Here is a 20,124-nt window from a genome sequence, read left to right as displayed (position 1 = left end):
GTGAGCAGGAGTGCATCTGAAAGAAAACAGGATGTAGAAAGAAGAAAAAAACGTGAAAAGGACAGCTAAGGCCTGTGGTAAACAGTTCACAAACAACTGACAAAAATTAAGTCTGGCATGAGATGCGGTTCCTTTGAAAAATCACTTACTTTACCTCACCTGCAATTATCGTTATCATCTTAGAATTGTTATAGCTCTCCTGTTCCATCTGAATGATTCTGTAACTTTAACACTCATTAAATGTTTTATTTATCAAGAGATCAAAAAATCTATTTCCTTTCTTGTCAACTAATGAGATTTCTAAGTCCAATTAATTTGGCAGCAAAATAAGCGTTCCGACAACTTATCTTTCATGTGGTTATTTATCGTCAATTGCTTTACAATTTTCTCTCTTTACGCATTCTTAGATCTAGCTCTTTCCAATGGTTCTCATCTTTCATGCCTTAATTAAAGGCAATACCAACCCTCGATGCTGAGCTCGTTGAAAATTTCATCCCGTCACTAAAAATTTAGGCAGCCCCAGACACCTTCAAATGACTCCTGCATTTTAGCAGGACGTGGGTTTTAAATACACAGTTACATGCACACCACCCCACTCCAGCCTGCGCTCCTGGACCCGTCATCATTGATGCAGAGTCAGTGTCAAGCTAGGATGACAATTTGAAGAGAGAGTGAGGAGGAGGCGTGTAGTAGAGGACTAGAGAAATTCACACGACTTGATGGGGACTGGCAGGCAAAAGAACTCCCACTCTGACTTCTGGCCGCATCCCTCAGGCTGAAGGACACGGCTTTAGTTGCCATGGGAGATTCCAGTCTCTCTGTGTGTGCCTAACTCAAACAAGGGGTCATTTGTGTTGAACTTTGTGCTCCGGACCCCATTCGGAGCTAGTGGAGGGTCGTAGGCGGGTCCCGGGCCTGGCGAACCTTTGGCGGGAATGGGAAGGAACGCCAGACAGGGTACCCGAAGATCTCAATGGCGTAGCTGACTCCCCAACCCGTCCCGCGACCGTACCTTTCCCGCAGCGCCTGCTGGAGCTGGCCCACCCTTTCGTAGTAGCTGGGGCTCGCCAAGGGCGCGGACGCGGCGGGGACCTGGCGCCCACCACCGCCACCGCGCCCTCGCGGCATCGCCACGGGGCAGCGCGAAGGCCTCCGTTGCCTAAGGAGACCGCCCCGACATGCAACGCGGGTAAACACGGAGCCAGGCCGCTTGAAGAGGGCGGGGCGGAGGCGGGGCGCCGAGGAGGCGGGGCAAGATGCCGTGCGGGGCGGGGCGGAGGTTGAGAACCTGGCAAGGCGGCGGGCGAACACTAGTGGTACAGGTTACTTAGGGACCAGAACCCCAGAGAATTGTGTCACCTCTCTGCTACAACTGCGTTGCTCTTCCCTGCTCCTGCTATAGAATCCGTTCCGACTGTATTCATTTTATCAGATGCAGTTTCTTGTTTCCCACTCCTTTCCCTGCCTCTTTTCTTCTTAGAATTTGCAGGGAGATACTGTAACAAGGTTATTTTGCTACCAGCACTTAAAAAGCAAAGCAAAAAGCCAGAAGAAGAAAAAAAAATTAAGGACTCCCAATACTCAGCAGATGTATGCAGTCCCGTGCTGTCCTAGGAACGTGATGGCTCCATTTGCCATTAACTTTTACAGGAAAGAAAGACTTGGTTTCTGACTAGTTACTTGTGAATCAATTTACTTCTGCAGACAGTTCTCCAAGGTGTGGAGCCAGACTGCCTTGAATAAATCCTCTCTCCCACTGTTCAGCTGTGGGGGAATCCAAGGCACCCCAGAGTGTATTAGGCAGGCTGTGACAGCAAGATTGATTTAACCTTGTATCATTTAAAATGAATTAGGGGTTATAAAGACCCAGAACATAGTATCAATTTTTATCATTGCCTCCATCCACATGGCAAAAGGCTTCTTGAAGAAAGACAACTATATTCTAAAAAACTCATTTAGAAAGGGAAAATAAAAATAAAAAAATGTATGGAATCACTGTGTGGTTCCTTATTCTACACTTTTTTTTAGTTTTCTTTACTCAAGCCAGCAGTTTTATATGCAAAGGGCCACTTTAACCAAAACATCTTTAACAGTGAGTCAGGACACCATGGCAGTTGCACAGAATCTGAATGGGGGTGGTGCTGTGTATTAAAGTTTGCAGCAGTAAACCATTCCTAAATGTACAAAGACCAAAACACAGTTGAAAATTAAGGCACCATCCCAGGTGTTTCTGGAAGTATTTGTCCATGTTTCACACCTTGACATAACATGCTCACTGTGCACTGCGCATGTCTTCAAATCCTAAACTGGTCATTAGGGAAAGCAAGGAAGTGCTCAAAGGTTAACAATATAAGGTTATGACTTTACTTAGCCTTTCTTCCATGTACTGTCTGCCTAAATGTTGAAAGGTACAAATTAAACTGGACTGGGCAATATATCCATATAATTTCAGCACTCAGTGGATGAAACAGGAGGATCTCTAAATCCAGACAGGCCTTAAAGACTCTGCCTTTATTAAAAAAAAATGTGGGCCAGGGAGGTATCTTAGCAAGCAAAAGATGCTTGTTTTGCAGGTATGACAACCTGAATTTGATTTGCTTCCCCAAAGTTGTCCTCTGACCTCCACTGGTACACTCTAGCACACATGCATACACATTGACGCACACACAATATTGATCTAATTAAGCTCACACAATATTGATCTAATTAAGCTCTCATGTATCAGGATAAAATAAGTAAAAGAGGGTCTCTCTTCCTGTCTTTCCCATTATACCTTTGTAAGAGTGTGGACATCCAGGGTGGAATTCAGTTCTTTCTAACTAATTTTGACTCCTTTCCTAATCCAAACCCCTGCTGTGGGACAATGGTTTTGTACCTTATAAAGATTTGTTACTTATATTTTAATAAAACGCTGATTGGCCAGTAGCCAGGTAGGAAGTATAGGTGGGGTGACCAGGCAGAAAGTGGGGCAATGAGAACAGGAGAATTCTGGGAAGAGGAAAGCTCAGTCTGCAGTCATCATCCAGACACAGAGGAAGCAAGATAAGAATGCCTCGCTGGGGGCTGGAGAGATGGCTCAGAGGTTAAGAGCACTGGCTGCTCTTCCAGAGGTCCTGAGTTCAATTCCCAGCAACCACATGGTGGCTCACAACCATCTGCCTCTCTGATGAAAGGTACCAGGCCACATGGCTAACACATACAGGAATAATGGGTTAAAGCCTGAACTAATAGGTCAACCAGTTTATAATTAATGTAGGCCTCTGTGTGTTTCTTTAGGACTGAAAGGCTGCTGAAACAGGCAGGAACAGAAATCTCTGTCAACACCCCCTAATTTCCCACCCCGGATTCAGGGTTGCGTGATAAGATGCCTCACTCACAATAGGGCTGTCTGTGCCCTGCCTTCTCTCAATTCAACAAACCCCATCTGCATCCACAAACCTGGCTCAGCCTCCTTTTGACCTAAAGCTAAATACTAGTGTTGACTCCTTGTAAGAATGGCTCAGGAAAGAGCTCTCTGGAGGCCCTGGAAAGCAGTTTGGGACCCTTAGAGCCAGAGTTCTGGGTACATGGTACTGTGTTCTAGAAGATGTGTGTTTGTGCACCCCATAGGCCTGTGCTTGACCCATGTGAAGTGACCAGAGAAGGACCAGAACAGGTCTGTGATATGCAGGGCTAGTGCAGGCCCCTCCCATCCCGTGGTTAGATAAGCAAGGATGTGACCTACACTTATTTGCTCCATCAACTCATTATCGCAACTCAATCCATGCTTGTGTACTGAGGTTTATTTTACCAGTTTTAGTGTCTGATGATTAATCTTCTTTGTCAACTTAATTAGATTTGGAATCACCTAGGGGACACATCTCTGGGACGGGGATGTTTCCACAGAGACTTAACTGAAGGGAAAGGTCCATCCTGAATGTGGCCTGCAGCATTCCACGGGCAGCAGGGCCAGACTGCATAAACACAGAAAACAAGATGAGCGTCAGAATTCCCTGTGCCTTGTTTCTCGGCTCTACCCAGATGTGAGGAGTGGCATCTGCACACTTTTGCTGTCATGGACTCTGCCATCCCCTTCACAACATGGTGGCTCTGGAACCCAGGAACCAGAACAAATCCTTAAGTTGCTTCTCTCAGTATTTGGTCACGACAATGAGAAAAACAACCTATACATATAGAACCAAAGTTTTACTATAATCCTAACAAAAATAAATCACTTTTCTTAGGCCCCTAGAGTAGTCTGTGGGGTGAGTGACCAGGACTTATGTCTAAATGGACCATTTCCAGCTCCTTGAAATGCAGGCAACAAGCTCCACCCTACAGTAAAAAAGCCCAAGATCAGGCCACAAACTCCCACCAATCCTAGGCCAACCTGGAAAGCTCATGCCCCCAAAAAATCCTAAGTAAAGTATGTCTCCTGCTCGGTTCTTTGCGGTTTCTCTCCAGAGCAGAGGCAGCCACCCTCTTCTGTCTTTCCCAATAAATCTCTTGTGTGAGGTTTGCTGCGTGGTGTGACCTTGTGGTACTTCTTGGCTCCTGACTACCAGAAAATCTTTCCTCAGAGCTGTAATACTACACCTTTTATTTCTAAGGTATTTTATTTATGTCTACACATTCTTCTAAGATAATAATTTAATAATAAATTAATATTTATATATTATAAAATAATAAGGAAATAACACAGAGTAAGCAGATGACACAGTCATTTACCATTTAGCATTCCTTCTCCTACCCCTCCCCTTTTATTGTTTCCAGACATGGTTTCAGAGAATTCATTCGGTAGACCAGGCTGGCCTCAAACTCAGAGACCATTCTTCCTCTGTCTCCCGAGTGCTGGTATTAAAAAGATGTATACCACCACATCTGGCTGGCATCCCGATTTTCATCAGGTCAGTTTAGAAGAATCTAAAGTTAAATACAGTTAAACAGTAAATACTCAAAGTAATTAAAATGCTCAGGCTATGGTTGACGCATTAATGGCATATAGTAATTCTAGACGGAGGGCCTCCTTTATCAACAGTAACACATAGCAAATGGACAGAATATTTCTAAAGTGTTTATGTCAAAATTATACATTTGGAATAATGATAAGCATTTAACAAATTCAGAATTCTTCACTTTAAATATTTAATTTGGAAGAGGCTCTCTTTTAATACTTTTCTTTACTTCCTCTAGAAGCCTGCCTGGACTATGAGTCACTGTCTAATGTTCCTGCAAGTCTAAGGGTGAACTAAAGGGGAGAAGAGCTCTGACTTCAGCCCCTTATTTCATTTAATTAATTTATTTTTTATAAAAAGGGTCTTTTTATGTAGATCTTACCGACCTGAAACTCATGACAATCCTCTTGCCTCTGTCTCCTGAGCACTAAAATTATAGGTTTATTCTACCACTTTCAACTTTGGTCTCCTCATTTTAAAGATGAAGAAAAAGTCTTGCAGCTGGTAATATGTGTGATTTTAATTCAAAATTTGTGTCCTCAGTAAGCCAACAGCACCAGGGGGCCTGTGTGTTGAACCAGCATTCACATGGGTCTTTGGATACGCTACATGAAACTATTGTATCTATTAATTAAAGCAACTGAACAAAATGATGGCATGGCTTTTAGGGATATGTTGAAATTAGAACTTTACCCTTTAAAAGATAAATATCATATCCTTCCCCCTGCTTTGATTGAGCCCTTGAGTATGTTAAGTAAATGTTCTACCACTAAATTTCCACATGCTCACACACACACATACACGTACACGCATGTGCACGCGTGTGTGTGTGTGTGTGTGTGTGTGTTTGTTGGGGGAAGAATTCCACAGCCCAGTTCCACTATTTTTTACCCACTGTTTTGTGTCTTGTGTTTTAGCTAATGTGTCTTGGAGAGATAAATAGACATGTATCTATACATCTCCATCAAGACTTTTTTGTTGCCGGGCGGTGGTGGCGCACGCCTTTAATCCCAGCACTTGGGAGGCAGAGGCAGGCGGATCTTTGTGAGTTCGAGACCAGCCTGGTCTACAAGAGCTAGTTCCAGGACAGGCTCCCAAACCACAGAGAAACCCTGTCTCAAAAAAACAAACAAACAAACAAACAAACAAACAAACAAAAAAAGACTTTTTTGTTTTCTTATGTGCATATGTGTGCACCTAGGTGTACATGTGTGTGCCATAGGCAGTTGCTTGAGGAGGCCAAAAGAGGGTGTTAGATACCCTAGAACTGAAGTTACAGATAACTGTGAGCCACCTGATGTGGGTACTAGGAGCTGAACCCATGTCCTCTACAAGAGCAACAAGTGTTCCTGACTACTGAGCCATAGCTTCAGTCTGGCACCTCAAGATTCTAAATAGCTGTGAGGCATTGTCTGTTATAGGTGCTACCTGAGACAATTCATCTAATCGGTTCTTCTTTGTTAAGTTTGTTTTTGCTTCATATACTATGACATTGACAGTGATGTTTAATGCAGTAAATTATATTTTTAAACAGAACTTTGGACCTGCCTACCCCTGCCTCCTGAGTGCTGAGATTAAAGGCGTGAGTCACTACCGCTCAGCTCATTTTCTATGCTATAAAAAAATATGTAAGGCTGAGTACTTTATATATGAAAGAGGTTTATTAGCATGTATTTTGAAAGGCTGTAAGACCAAGGTCAAATGCCTCTTGGTTTGGTCTCTGGCCATTAGTTAATAAAGAAGCTGATTTGTCCAATAGCTAGATAGAATATAGGTAGGCAGGAAATCTAAGCAGAAAGACAGGGGGAAAGAAGGTGGATTCAGAGAGATGCCAGCAGGGAAGCAAGATGTAAGGTAATAAGCCACAAGCCTCGTGGTAAAACATAGAATAATAGAAATGGGTTAGTTTAAGTTATAAGAGCTAGTTAATAATAAGCCTGACCTAATAGGCCAAACAGTTTGTAATTAGTATTAAGCCTCAGAGTGGTTATTCAGGAACTGGCAGGAGGGAGAGAGACCTTCAGTTACAAGACAGCACCAGGGTCTAGGCTCCTCTGCACTACGTGCTATCTGAGAAATATGGTACCACTTCAAGACCAAGACCATGATGAACACTTGGCTTCCAGCACAAGAACACTTGGGGGATACACTGACTTCATGTCTAAACTGCAGCATCTACATACCTGGATGGATCTGATATAAAGGACTTAGGACATAAGACTAATAACCCCTAAAGTCTCATAAGCCAATTCCCACACCCAACCTCCCAACATATCTCCTGCTGGTTTTGTTTCTCCAGTGAATCTTGGCTAAAACAGAAAGCTATGGGATTGCTAAGAGCATTTTTGCTGGGAGACATTGAGATGATAAGATATTGGTGGTCCAATAAAAGAACAGAAAAGGTATGTATGAGGCCCTGGTTTCGATCCTGGAAACATTAGGAAGTAAACAAATAAAAATGTCAATGAATAAATTTTCTCGTTTTCTTTCAAATCAGAAAAACCAACAACCCCTAAATACCTGAGCTACCAGAAAGCTAAATAATAGCCAAAATACAGACTAAAGAGGAGTCATGGGAAAATGAAATGTTAGAGGCATTGCTTAACGAGATAGACTCTCTTTGTCTCATAACCCCTGTCTACCTACAAGTAAGTCCTTGAATCTGCTCCTCCGAGTTCTCCAGGACTGCCTCTAGAAGAGCCCTTTGAAGCATCAGATCCTTGTACACTCTGCCCCTTGAGGAGCTGGACCGTGGCTCCTCAAGGACAGGGACAGGTCTGCAGCTCTGGATGTACGAGTGGCAGGTTGTAGGTGTTGACAACACACAGGAATTGATCTAACAAGGCCAAGATCCTCCTCAAACATCATTTGGTGGATTTCATAATTGTTTGCCACTTGCACGCACTTCTCATCAGGGTTCAACAAGTACTCCTACCTAGAAGGACTGGAGACAAAGAGACACTCTAGGCTTCTCTTATGACGGTGCACTCGCGGGAAGGTTAAAACTAAAGAGTTTTTTGCATAATAAACGCCGGTTAATTTGATAGCGACGTGTTCATGTTTACAGGGTGAGACGGCGCCGGTGGAGAATTTTGTACTTCTCATTGTGTTCGGTTATCTAGGAGTCTCTGTAGAAACACAGGCTTCATTCATTCCTGGGGCACCTCGGTGGTGAAGCCACAGAGAGCATTCTCCCTACTCCAAGTACTTACACCGTGCCCTTGAGAAGTGGTTGAACAGAGGTTGAGAATTTTGAAGCAGGGGCGTCGTTGATGTGGTAAACTGTTGCCTGCTCTTAAAAACTGGGTGCCTTGGGCAGAATGCTTGTCTTCGCTACGCCCCCAAGTCTGTCACTTATAAAATGGTGGCAGTATCAGCGCCCTCCCTGCTCAGGGCTGTTGAGAAGATTAAATGTGGTGAACTGTGTGATGATTTTTTAATTATGACCAGTACAGTTATTCCATTCACATAAGCTGGAATTGTTTCTTTAGAAGGCAAGGAAGCAATCCTGTGGGAGGTGGGGTGGGGCCAAAGGGGTGGGCCTTAATTACCTCATGGTCCTGTATCATGCAATGGCTTAGGTTTTGCTTTTTGCTTTTTTTTTTTTTTTTTAAAGGAGACTAGCTTCCTAGAGTTCCCATTCTTCATTATTGTTTCTGAGGCAATAATCATGCAAATTCAGTTATGGAAAATAACATACAGTGAAAAAATTCCTCTTGTCCTTGCCAGCAACCCTCCAATTTCTTCTCCTGCTTTCTTAATATGGCCTTCTTGAGTTATTCAAAACATGCATCGGTCTGTGTCTATAGGTAGATGTGATACTACTTTAAATATGTTTTTTTTTTTGATTTTTCGAGACAGGGTTTCTCCGTAGTTTAAATATGTTTTTATGTAGAGTGTTTTGTTTTGAGAGTAGAAGAAGCACAAACTACAGTATGCCTGTGGAAGTCTGGTGACAACTTAGGGGTTCTTTCCTTCCACCACGTGGGGGCCTGGGTACCAAACCCAGGGCATTGGTCCTGATGGCAAGTAACCTTCCCCGCTGAGCCATCCATCTGGCCAGCTCCACTAACTATGAGACCGTGTTTCTCTGTGTAACAACCCTGGCTGTCCTGGAACTCTCTTTGTAGACCAGGCTGGCCTCTAAATGACAGAGATCTACCTGGCTCTGCCTCCTGAGTGCTGGGATTAAAGACATGTGCCGCCACAGCCCAGTTCCACTATTTTTTACCCACTGTTTTGTGTCTTGTGTTTTAGCTAAAGTGTCTTGGAGAGATAGTCAGACATTTATCTAAACATCTACATCAAGACTTTTTTGTTTTCTTACGTGCATATGTGTGCACCTAGGTGTACATGTGTGTGCCATAGGCAGGTGCTTGAGGAGGCCAAAAGAGGGTGTTGGATACTCTAGAACTGAAGTTACAGATAACTGTGAGCCACCTGATGTGGGCACTAGGAGCTGAACCCATGTCCTCTACAAGTGTTCCTGACTACTGAGCCATATCTTCAGTCTGGCACCTCAAAATTCTACATAGCTGTGAGGCATTGTCTGTTATAGGTGCTACCTGAGACAATTCATCTAATCGGTTCTTCTTTGTTAAGTTTGTTTTTGCTTCATATACTATGACATTGACAGTGATGTTTAATGCAGTAAATTATACTTTTTTATTCTTCAAATCTCTTTTATTGTTTCATATATAACAAAAGTAATATTTCAAAACTATTTTTTTCTTTTTTATTAAAAATTTCTGCCTCCTCCCCGCCTCCCTTTTCCCTCCCCCTCCCCCCAGTAAATTATATTTTTAAACAGAATTTTGGAATGTCACCAGGGTAGACATCTTTATAAAATGCCACTGCCCTGCCCACGATTGTACTACTCAAGAGGTCATTTGTCCTCTATGCACATGTACTTTGCTAGTGACAATGTAATCGTTATGGTGGAAGTGAAGATATTCTAAAAAAAGACGTTTGTGTCTTTTCCTTTAGAAATCATATTCTTAAGTTGTTGGTCCCCAAGAAGTTGGAATTTCCCCATAAATCTCATGCTGGGAGAAAGAAAAAGCTTGAAGCCTGGTGCCAACAGGAGGGCAGCCAAGACAGGAGTATTAATTGCCGTGAGTATGAGGCTAGTCTGGGCTATATAATGACTTCAAGGCCAGTCTAAAATACATAGCAGAGAGAAATAGAGTCCCCAACAAAAAGTTTGGTATCAAGAGATGGGGCCTTTGGAAATTCCTAGGTTATGGGTGCAGATCTCTTGGGAACAGGATTAAGGCCCTTCTAAAAGAGCCCTTGTGCAATTTTCCCCATTTGTCTTTTCTTCTTGTGAAGAAATAGCAAGAAGACATCGTCCATGAAGCAGATATCTGTCTCAAGAAACCAAATTTGCCGGCCTCTCCGCCTCCAGAACTCTGAGCAGCAAGTTCCTGGTGTTGATAATGTACCCAAACTGTACTATTTTGTTGTTGCAGCCTGTGCGGGCTAAAGCAGTTTTCTAGCATTTCCATTTTTCATGTACTCTCAGAGCCGTCCCATTCCAGGAACACTGTCAAGGACAGAGATGCAGGATTACCTGGGTCACACAGAAACTATGAATGAAATCTCCAGGATGAACCAAGAGAAAATGGGCGAGGGCAGCATTGCTGTTTAGGAGCAGCATATACTGGCTCAGAATTTAGCCTTTGCGTCCTTAATGACACACTTCATGATAGGTCAGCAAATAAGGACTTTTGAGTACTTGGCCTAAAGAGTGCCTTGCACAAAGTAAGTTTCCGTGGAGAGCTTAGAATATGAGCCTAAGAACACTGATGCGGACATGGTACTCACTACGGTTCACTCACTGGTTGTAGTCTTAGCATACAGGACCTCGCAACTAGAGCTCCAAGCATTACGTGGTCTGTGTTTCCTAACACTCAGAGTTTATATGCTTGTCAAAGTCTCATAGAAGACAGAGGAATCAAGGATAAGCCTTTGCAATCTGCATTACATTGCCAGGGCCAGCAAGATGGTTCAGTGGGTAAAAGGGTTTGCCAGGTAAGCCTCAAGACCTGAGTTTCATCCCAGGAACTTACTCTGGAGAGATCAACTCCTGAAAGGTGTCCTCTGACCTCTGCATGAGTGCTGTGATGTGTATGCTTGTACATGCACACACACGCGCGCACACACACACACATACACACACACACACGCACACATGCATATGCACACAAATAGTAAATAAAATTTTAAACATTAAACTACAGCTTTATGGGGAACATGAAAACCAAGCAGTATCATTTTGGTTTCTCCTAACTTGCTGAGGAGATGGGAAGATGAAAGAACAGTACACAAGAACAATTGTATTTATATATAACAAGAAGAAGTAATCAGGGGTTGAAATGTTTTAAATACCACTGTGTTAGTCAAATGCTCATCTCCCTAACAGATACCTGCGAGGGTTTAAAAGGAAGACAGGTGATTTTGAATCACAGTTGCAGAACATCTGCCTCACGGAAGGAGAGGAGATATGCTGGGTAGGATTGTTCCTTTGCCTTTTATGTCATCTTGGTACCCAGCCTATTGGATGGTACCACCCATATTCAGGGTGGGTCTTTCTCCCTTAGCCAGTCCTCTCTGGAACTGCTCTTGCAGCCAAGTCCAGTAGTAAGCTTTACTAACCTTTCAGGTGTTTCTTGGTCCAATTACCTTGACAGTCGGAACTGGTTGTCATTCCACGTACAATATGCTCTGGTTTGAAAATCTCCCGAATTCATATTGCTGTTTAGCTCCCTGGTGAAACAGTGACGAGAGACTGCATGTTCTTTAGGAAATGACTGGCATCAGTAAACTAGCTTGACAGCGGGTTGTCATAACAGGAGGCCACTCGGTGCTGTCTTCTTCTTAACAGACCTGCTTGTCCTCTGCTTTGCCACCACGCGCAGGAGCCCTCACCAGATACAGCCATTCATTCTTGGACTACCAGCCTCCGAAATTAGGACCCAAATAAAAACCTTTTGTTTATAAACTATGCAATCTCTGATATTCTGTTGCAACACTAGATGGAGTAGACATGAGAGCATTTAAAAATATGAGTTATCTCAGGATAAACCTGGTGTAAAATGGGGGGAAAATCTTCTATGCTGAACACTGTGATTATTGCTGAGAGAAGTTAAAGAATTTGTAAGTAAATTGAAAAAAAAATGCTGAGAAAACATGGCTGAGGGGGCAGATGTGCTCAGATTAAACTCAGTACTCAATGGAATACCAATAAATTCCCAGCAGTTTTTGTTTCTTTTGAGATACTGACAGAACGATTATAAAATTCATATAAAGCTGGGTGGTGGTCCCACACGCCTTTAATCCCAGCACTCGGGAGGCAGAGGCAGGAAGATCTCTGTGAGTTAGAGGCCAGCCTGGTGTACAAGAGCTAGTTCCAGGACAGGAACCAAAAACTACCGAGAAACCCTGTCTCGAAAATCAAAAAAAACAAAAACAACAACAACAACAACAACAAAAAACAAATACAAAGAAAACTTTAAAAAAGAAGAAATCCAGAGAACTAATGTTGTTTTAAGATTTCTTATGGGAGCTAGAGAGACAGATCAACAGTTAAAAGCACTTCCTGCATTTGTGGAAACCCCAAATTCTGTTCCCAATACCCATAGGGAAGCTGACAATCATCATACCTCTAGTTGTGAGGGATCCACAACCCTCTTCTGGCCTCAGCAGGCCCGTGATACACATACATTCATGCAGGCAAAACACACATACACAGAAAATAAAAATAAGTATTTTTGAAAACACTTATAATGGGGTTTCAATACTGTATTGCTCTAACCAACAGGAAACCACTCAGGTGTCCTCCACACCCAAGATTTGGGTTGAGGAACTTGGTAGATACACTCAAAAGCTAGAAAGTGGAGGACTTTTGGTCACAAGCCAGAAATGCTAACCTGAGCCTAGACCTTGGTCCAGCTTTGCGATGTCTGCACTCCTGTGACTTTAAGAGATGTTAAAGATCTGCTGAATTCTGACCAAAAATCAGGAATAACACTCTGTGCATTGCTCTTCCTCAGACTGAAGTATGTGGGGGTGAACTAAAAAAAGGAAGCAGAGCGGAGTGGCTCATGCCTGCAATCCCAGGGCGTGGGAGGTCTTAGGGCTATCCTTGGCTACAGAATGAGTTTGAGGCCAGCCCAAGCTACATGGGCTCCTGTTTTATAAAATAGTTAATAATAAATATAAGGAAAAGGTGATGAGATAAAATAATTTTATACTCTAGAAGTAACAATACAAAACGAGAGAAATTCAGGTGTCTTGGGTTTTTATTGCTATGAAGAGACACCATGACCATGGCAACTCTTAAGAAGAAAACATTTAGCTGAGGGGCTCACAGTTTCAGAGGTTCAGTCCATCGTGACCATGATGGGGAGCATGGCAGCGTTGCAGGCAGATGTGGTGCAGAAGCTGAGAGTGCTGTATCTTGCAGGCAGGAAGTCGACTGACTGTCACACTGAGAGAAGCTTGAGAAAAAGAGACCGAAAAGCCTGTCCCCACAGTGACACACTTCCTCCAACAAGGCCAATCCTCATAATAGTGTCACTCCCTTTGGAGGCCATGATCTTTCAAACCTGCGCATCAGGTCACCAGCTACTGAAAAGCACACAGAACATGTTCAGTCTCTAGGAAATGCTAGAGCAGAAAGTCAACATTCTTTATAATCCAATTTCTTCTCCAAGACCATCCTTCCTCCTTTCCACTTCTACCCTCTTCTCCCCTTCTCTCTTCTATCTCTCTCATGCTTCCTTCCTTCCTCCTTCCCTTCCTCCCTTCTACCCAGCCTGGTCTACAAAGCAAGTTTCAGAACATCCAGGGCTGTTACACAGAGAAACCCTGTTGTGAAAAAAACAAAACAAAACAACAACAACAAAAAAGAATGATTTGTGTGGGGGTGCACATGTATATTTAAATGGGTTGATGCCTGTGAATGTAAAGTTTGAGAATTCAGAAACATACAGGCCATTAGAAACTCAGGAAGGAGCTGGCTTGGGGGCAGAACTGTTCCAGAAAACCTGCTTTTGTTTTCAAGGTGTCTAACTGGTTTGTGGTCATCCATATTAGTGATGCTACGTTCTCAAAGAGGCTCAGAAAACAAAAGTGGGTCATGGAGAGCTTTATGAAACAGAGCTAATTCGAAATTTACAACTGGCTTTCTTAAATCAGAGCCCTGGGCTAGGAACTGAGAAACGCTGAGTTCCTGCTTTGGCTGTGAGCTATGAACAAGCACTGTGAGTCCCTGTGCTAAGCGTGTTTCCACCCCCACCCCCACACCTCTAGCATTCCAGGAACAGTTGGTAATGTGTACAAAAACAGCAATATAAGCTGTCATGGTGGCAATGACTTTTAATTCCAGGACTAGAGAGGCAGAAGGATCATTAATTCTGACCAGTTTGTCTCAAAAAAGTAAAAAGTGGAACAAACATAACAACAAAACCAGAACCAAAAAAATGACATCACAAACAAATCAGTAGAATTATTTTCCCCACATTTAGGCTTCTAGTTGACTAAACATTTGTGTTTTCATTGTTTTGAAAGCTTTTTATGTAGTATCATTCCTCAATTCATATTTCAGCTCACTAATTCAGGTTGAGTTCAAAGTCTCCAGGTTTGGAGCAAAGTCTTCAGAGACAGGCATTTGTCCTCTTTAACTCCTAGGATACAAAGTGATCTCTTAGTCCCCGACAACACGTGTCCCTGTCATTGCAGAACAGACGTAGGCATCACTGCCTGGATAAAGATAGTCATGATATTTTTTTCCTCCATGGGCTTATGAAAAAAATCATACAATATTATGTTTCTTCTCCTCTGCACTAGCTTCTGTAGGATTTATGAATTTCACCTAGCAGCGTGTGTGTGTGTGTGTGTGTGTGTGTGTATGCGTGTGTGTGTGTGTGTGCGTGTGTGTTGAGTTTTGATACCTATCTCTTTGTGTGTTAGTGAGCAGGGCAGAAAAACGCAGACAACAGACTAACAGAAGAGAAAATATCTCATGAATAGTCTTAGACACATTTAATATTATTGATGATATTCTGTGATAAAATAGAACCATAGGATCAGGATTTATATATTTATTTGCTTACTAAATTGGCCTCATACCCTGGTAGAAGAATTAAATGTAATTTAGCTTCTAAGGATTTTGAGCATATCCTTGTTTGGCATTTGTTTTACTTTATATTTTTATTTATTGATTTGTTTTAGTTATTTTTTTTTTGGTTTGTTTGTTTGAGAAAAGGTCTTCTGTAGGTCGTGTTGACCTCAGTCTAGCTTTTCAGCTAAGAATGACCTTGAACTCCTGATTCTTTTGTCTCTACCTGGATTACAGGCGAGCACCACAACATCCAGCCTATTTTATATTTTTGAAGAGAAAATAAATCAGCTGGATCTAAGGTTTCCTCAGAAAACTGTAGCTAATAACTGAGCTTCACCGTAGCCTCTTCCTAGAAAGACTGGCACCTCCTGGCCCTCCAGGCTCAGTTTAGTCTGAGCAGAGGAGACCGGCTGGGTGCGAGACTTAGATTTCTTCTGAGTGTGGATTTCAGAATAGACAGTTTAAAATGCATATGTTGGCTGACAGGTGGGTATCCCTGTCACCCCTTCCCAAGGTGGGGATGACTTTCTTTCTGTATATTGTTGTCTAAGCCTAAATGCTGGGGACTGGCCACACTGCTCTGCACCAAGACCACTTTTAATAGGCCCTTGTTTCTTGTGTGTATAATTAAATCATAATGTAACATTGATTGGTTTGTTCATTTTTAAAAGATCTGGTTAATAAAAATAGGAAAGGGGGAATCAAGAAAGTAAGATGACTTTATGTTTTTAAAATGAAACCTCCAAATACGCATTCAACTGAAAACATTTAATTTCTTTTTCTTTATTCGCAATTTGTAGTGTTCAGAAAAAGAATAAGACAGCCTCATTGCTCTAGAGTTAAGGAAGCCATTCTTGGAAATGTCTTCTCTGACCTGGCTCCATCGTGAGTGAAGAAGCTGGGATTCAGTCAAATTCAGCCTTCTGAAAAACTGCAAGTGAGGACACTGTTGATTAAAATCGGCTGTTTGCGTAAATCACCCAGATTAAAATATAAATTTCAAAAAAATGGGCCGCGAAGGATGTGGTTGGACTTCCGACAAACTCTCTTCTGAACCCTAAAGCTGGAACTGCACCTTTCCAAATCTTTTTCTAGGCAAGAGGTCCCAACAATCCGCGTGGGGCTTGTGAGTTTCTTAAGAGTGACTGGAGAGCTCCCCATCCCCCCCAAACCAGACGTACCCGCCGCCGGGTGAACCATTCTGGGCTGTCAAAACACAAGGCGCCGTGCTCAATCCCAATAACTAGAGTGATGATTAATGAGCAGCTTGATCATTTAATATCTCATGTGATTAAATTATAAGGCGTGGGGGAGGGGAGCTCCGCACACTCCCTACAGCGGTGGGGGACACGGATCAGCCATCGGGTACCGGCAGCACGCGCGAGCCCTGCACTCCTGCTTCGAACGTCGCCTGGCTTGGCTCCGCCACCGCCACCGTGGGTCTGCGCTTCTCAAGGTCAGTGGGTCTGGGGAGGGGAGGGAAGGAGGAACTCGGGTGATGGGGGGGGGTCATTTGCCTAGGGGAGGGGAGATGTGGACACTCTGCAGCCGCCCACTCTTCCCGAAGCAAAGCAGGTTTAGTTGCTGGAAAACAGCCTCAGGCAGGGGACTGACAGACCTTAAATCTCCTTCCCTCTACTGGAGTCTGGGGTGTTTTGTTCCTGGAAAGGAGGGACCGGCGGTCTGGAGCTTTGGATCTCCACCTGTCCCTGGACCCCACGCACCTAGACCTGGAGTGGCTTTTCCTGTACATAGGCCTGGTGACCGTCGAGTGGGAGCACTCTTTTTGAGCCCGCAGACCCTGGCGGGGGCTCGTGCCGAGCGGGGTTCGCGCCAGTCCGGTGTTCAACCGGAAGGTGTGCGCAGTCGCCCCAACGTACGGAGATGCAGGGACGCTCAGAGACTCCACTAAACTGCTGAGGGCTTCTAATTGTCTGGGGGAAGGGGAGTCGGAATCGTGGGAAAACGGGTTCCTTTGTTTTTTAAAAAGAGGTTCAGCTGAGATTCCGGTGTGCCTACCACTTACCTCCGAAGAGTGAGCGCAGGGCCGCGCTAAGTGAAAGGGCGGGGGCTGTCACTCGGCAGGGGCTGCAGCTACACAGTTCTGGCTCGAGTGAGGCAAGTGGCTAGTGGCCTTTGCAGTTCAGCCGAGCTCAGGGTCCGCGCTGGGGACAGCAGTCTCTGAGGGGTCTTGAGAGGCAGCCGGTGGTTCACCGGGGGAGCCACCTCTTATTTCATGATCATATTTTAGGTTTTACCTTTTAGCCAGGGATGGGCAGGCCCTCCTGGAGCAGACCCTAAGAAACTGCACCCCAGAGATTTGTTAAGAGCCGATGCAGAAGGGTAAAAATTACACGCCATGCCCAGGGCTGCAGAAAGGCCTCTAGCCAGGCTGAATTTTCAGCTCAGAAATGGTATCCAGTGGGGAACTGCTGGTGGAAACCAAGGCTTTCATTCAGCTCTGGAGAAGGGTGAGAGGACGGGAAGAGTGGTGGCCTCGGCGCTCTCCTTCAGGGGAAAGATTGGAAGCTTTCTAGAGTAGTTCCTTGGATATGGAAAAATCATCTCCCCCCAGTTCCACCTAATTTCTTTGAGCATTTGAAAATAGCGTTAAAGAGGGGAGAAAAATCACTCATAACTAAACATGCCTGTAAATAGAAGTCACAATACAGAAAAGTTTACATGCATGCATGTATATGTATGTATGTTTCTCTTATTGTGTATGCAAATGTTTATACGAGGTATTATATATACCTAAAGAAAATGAAAAGAAACCTACCCATCTAGACTAGAAAAAGGCCCTCAAAGAAGGAAGAAAGAAAGAAAGAAAGAAAGATAGAAAGAAAGAAAGAATTAAGCCCTCTACATTGATGTTAAGAGGCTTGGCCTGAAATGCCTCCAAGTTAACAGATGCAGACTTTGACTACGATTTCAGGATATTCTGTCTTAGGGAAGAAAAATCCTGAAATGGGGGGAGGGGTGAAAGGGGAAGCCTGAAAGCCGCTTTGGTCCTTGGTCTTAAGTGGCTTCAAACCTGGTCGCCTCTTCCTTTCCAAGGCCTCTCCTTCTTCTACCCCGGGGCCCAGGCTCTAAAGAGGCCACTCCCCTCCAGGTGCATTGGTAATAATCGTAATAATCGAGCAGGGTTTATGGTCAAAGCTGTTGCCTCAGTAGATGGCAGGGCCAGAATATTGCCTTTGTTTGTCTCTGGGGTCCTGACATGCCCTCAGGCCAACAAGTAGTCTCCAGCTGGACAGTTTAGTTCCAGTCCCTCAACCTCGTCCTTCAATTTGTTTCTTGTCGGTGCTTTATTCAGTTAGCCCTATATTTCAGGTTCTCTGGGAAATGGCGGCTTGGATCTACAGAGAGTCATTTTTAAAGTCGGGTGCCAACCTTTCTACAAGACATACACACTATTGCGTAACTAACTCGTGCCTGGTGGAAGCAAGACCTTTCCCAGGAACTACTGTGGGCTCTGGGGGACCCGACAGGGAGAGGCCTAGCGCCCTAGACAGAATGAGCCTCTGAAAGAACTACTCTGTGTTTTCAATGTTAACTAGGAGCAGGGAGGTGGAAGCACGGGCAAACTGGTTTATCTGCTGACTCAACGATGCCAAGAGGCTAAGGATTCTGAAAGTTTCTAAAGGAGAGTTAGTTTTATTCCCCGAGTCCCAAGATCACTTCAGTTTGATGGTGGCAGAGATCTGCAGAACAGCCGTCCAAATTGGTGGTGCCACCGGCGGCGGCGGCATTGTTCTGCAGGACTTGCCGGTAAGCGCTCCGCAGAGGGACCTTTTCTTCTACGGGAGCTCGAGCTGGCGTGCATTGATTTCACCCCTCACTCTCCGCCCTGCTGCTGCCCAACATCATTTAGGCCAAGATCGGGTATAATGGGAAACACCATCAGCAGACAATTACCCTTTCAGAGGATTCACTTTCCCTCGCAGACACTGTTATTTGAGAAATAGGATCATTTGATTTCATATTGCACTAAATAACACCCAGCCGGTTCAAATTGCCAGCTTCTTAAAAACCGCCCATTGGAATAAATTGCAAAGGCCTCTTTGGTTTTTCAGGCCAATGCTGTGGGCACCGGGCAGAACTTAACAAAAATAACTCTAAAGCCAACCCTGAGCAGTCGACACACCGCGCTTCCCTCCACCCCCCACGCCCAACTTTGAGATGGCTCAACCACTTGACTTTGGAATTAAAATGCACAGTTTCAGTCACCCAGGAAGCGCTTCGAACCACAAAGTGCATTAGTGTTCATCAGAGGAAGATAGTGTGGTGCAGTAGACAGCGAGTTCTCTGTATCATGCAAGATTGTTTTGCGTGGTTAGCGTGCTTGAGGGCTGTTGCAAGTTTGGGCTTTACTACCCTGCCTGCGCTTTTCCGGTTCCCGGGTCTCACTCCCAAAGCCAAGTCACACCACTGCGGACACCGCAGGTACAACCACATGCCCTCTAGCCCTGCTCCTTCTACCCTCGCAGCTAGAGTCAATTGGGTATCTACGACTTCAAGGGTCCGCCTAGAAGGCAGAGGGGGCGAAAATGCATTGGGGCATCAGCGCGGCCGTGTCGAGTGGGAGAGAGGAGAGGACCAAAAGCCAGCAGAGAACATTAGATTAGTTCGCTGCGCACACACCACCACAATCATTTTAGGAACTATTAAGCCCTCTGAAGTTGATCGTTTGCTATGGTTTAATTGACACTGTTCAACTAAGTGACAATTGTTCTGCTTATGGGGATGATCCGTCCACAAACCACGCGCTTAAAAAAATTGAGTCCTTAGCTCCTTCATGCCAAGGGACAGAGTGCATTTAAGACACACAGAGTTTTGGCAAATCTGACCTTTGGAGCCTTTCTTTGTTATGTTTGTGCTTAAATACTTCGGGAAGGTGGGTTAGATTCTTCCTCTCCTAGATAAAATAAAGACAGGATCCTGGAGCCCTCCCTGATGCAACCCACTGACAGCAGCAAGAAGGGACCTTTTGTGGGCCAGTAGAAAAGGCCCTCAGTGACCTACTGGAGAGCCTTTCCCTTCTGGTGGGATTGGGAGGAGCCA

The 20,124-nt window shown here is 44.2% G+C and overlaps 1 protein-coding gene across 2 annotated transcripts in view; it reads right to left on the bottom strand.

Annotated features, from left to right (window-relative positions):
• Positions 1-1,200, bottom strand: part of Kiz (kizuna centrosomal protein) — an 81,590-nt gene extending 80,390 nt beyond the window's left edge. For both annotated transcript variants that reach the window (XM_050159529.1, XM_050159530.1), the window contains exon 1: positions 1,013-1,200. In XM_050159529.1, the coding sequence (XP_050015486.1) occupies positions 1,013-1,128 (116 nt within the window). In that variant the 5' untranslated portion in view covers positions 1,129-1,200. The remainder of the gene's footprint in view (positions 1-1,012) is intronic.
• Positions 1,201-20,124: the final 18,924 nt, after the last annotated feature.

This window comes from Alexandromys fortis, unplaced genomic scaffold (genome assembly GCF_014885135.2).
Source record: "Alexandromys fortis isolate MF-2015 unplaced genomic scaffold, M_Fortis_MF-2015_v1.1 scaffold_115, whole genome shotgun sequence".
NCBI classification, from domain to species: Eukaryota; Metazoa; Chordata; class Mammalia; order Rodentia; family Cricetidae; genus Alexandromys; species Alexandromys fortis.
Note: the sequence above shows the minus strand (reverse complement) of the source record. Positions and strands in the feature narration are given on the sequence as shown.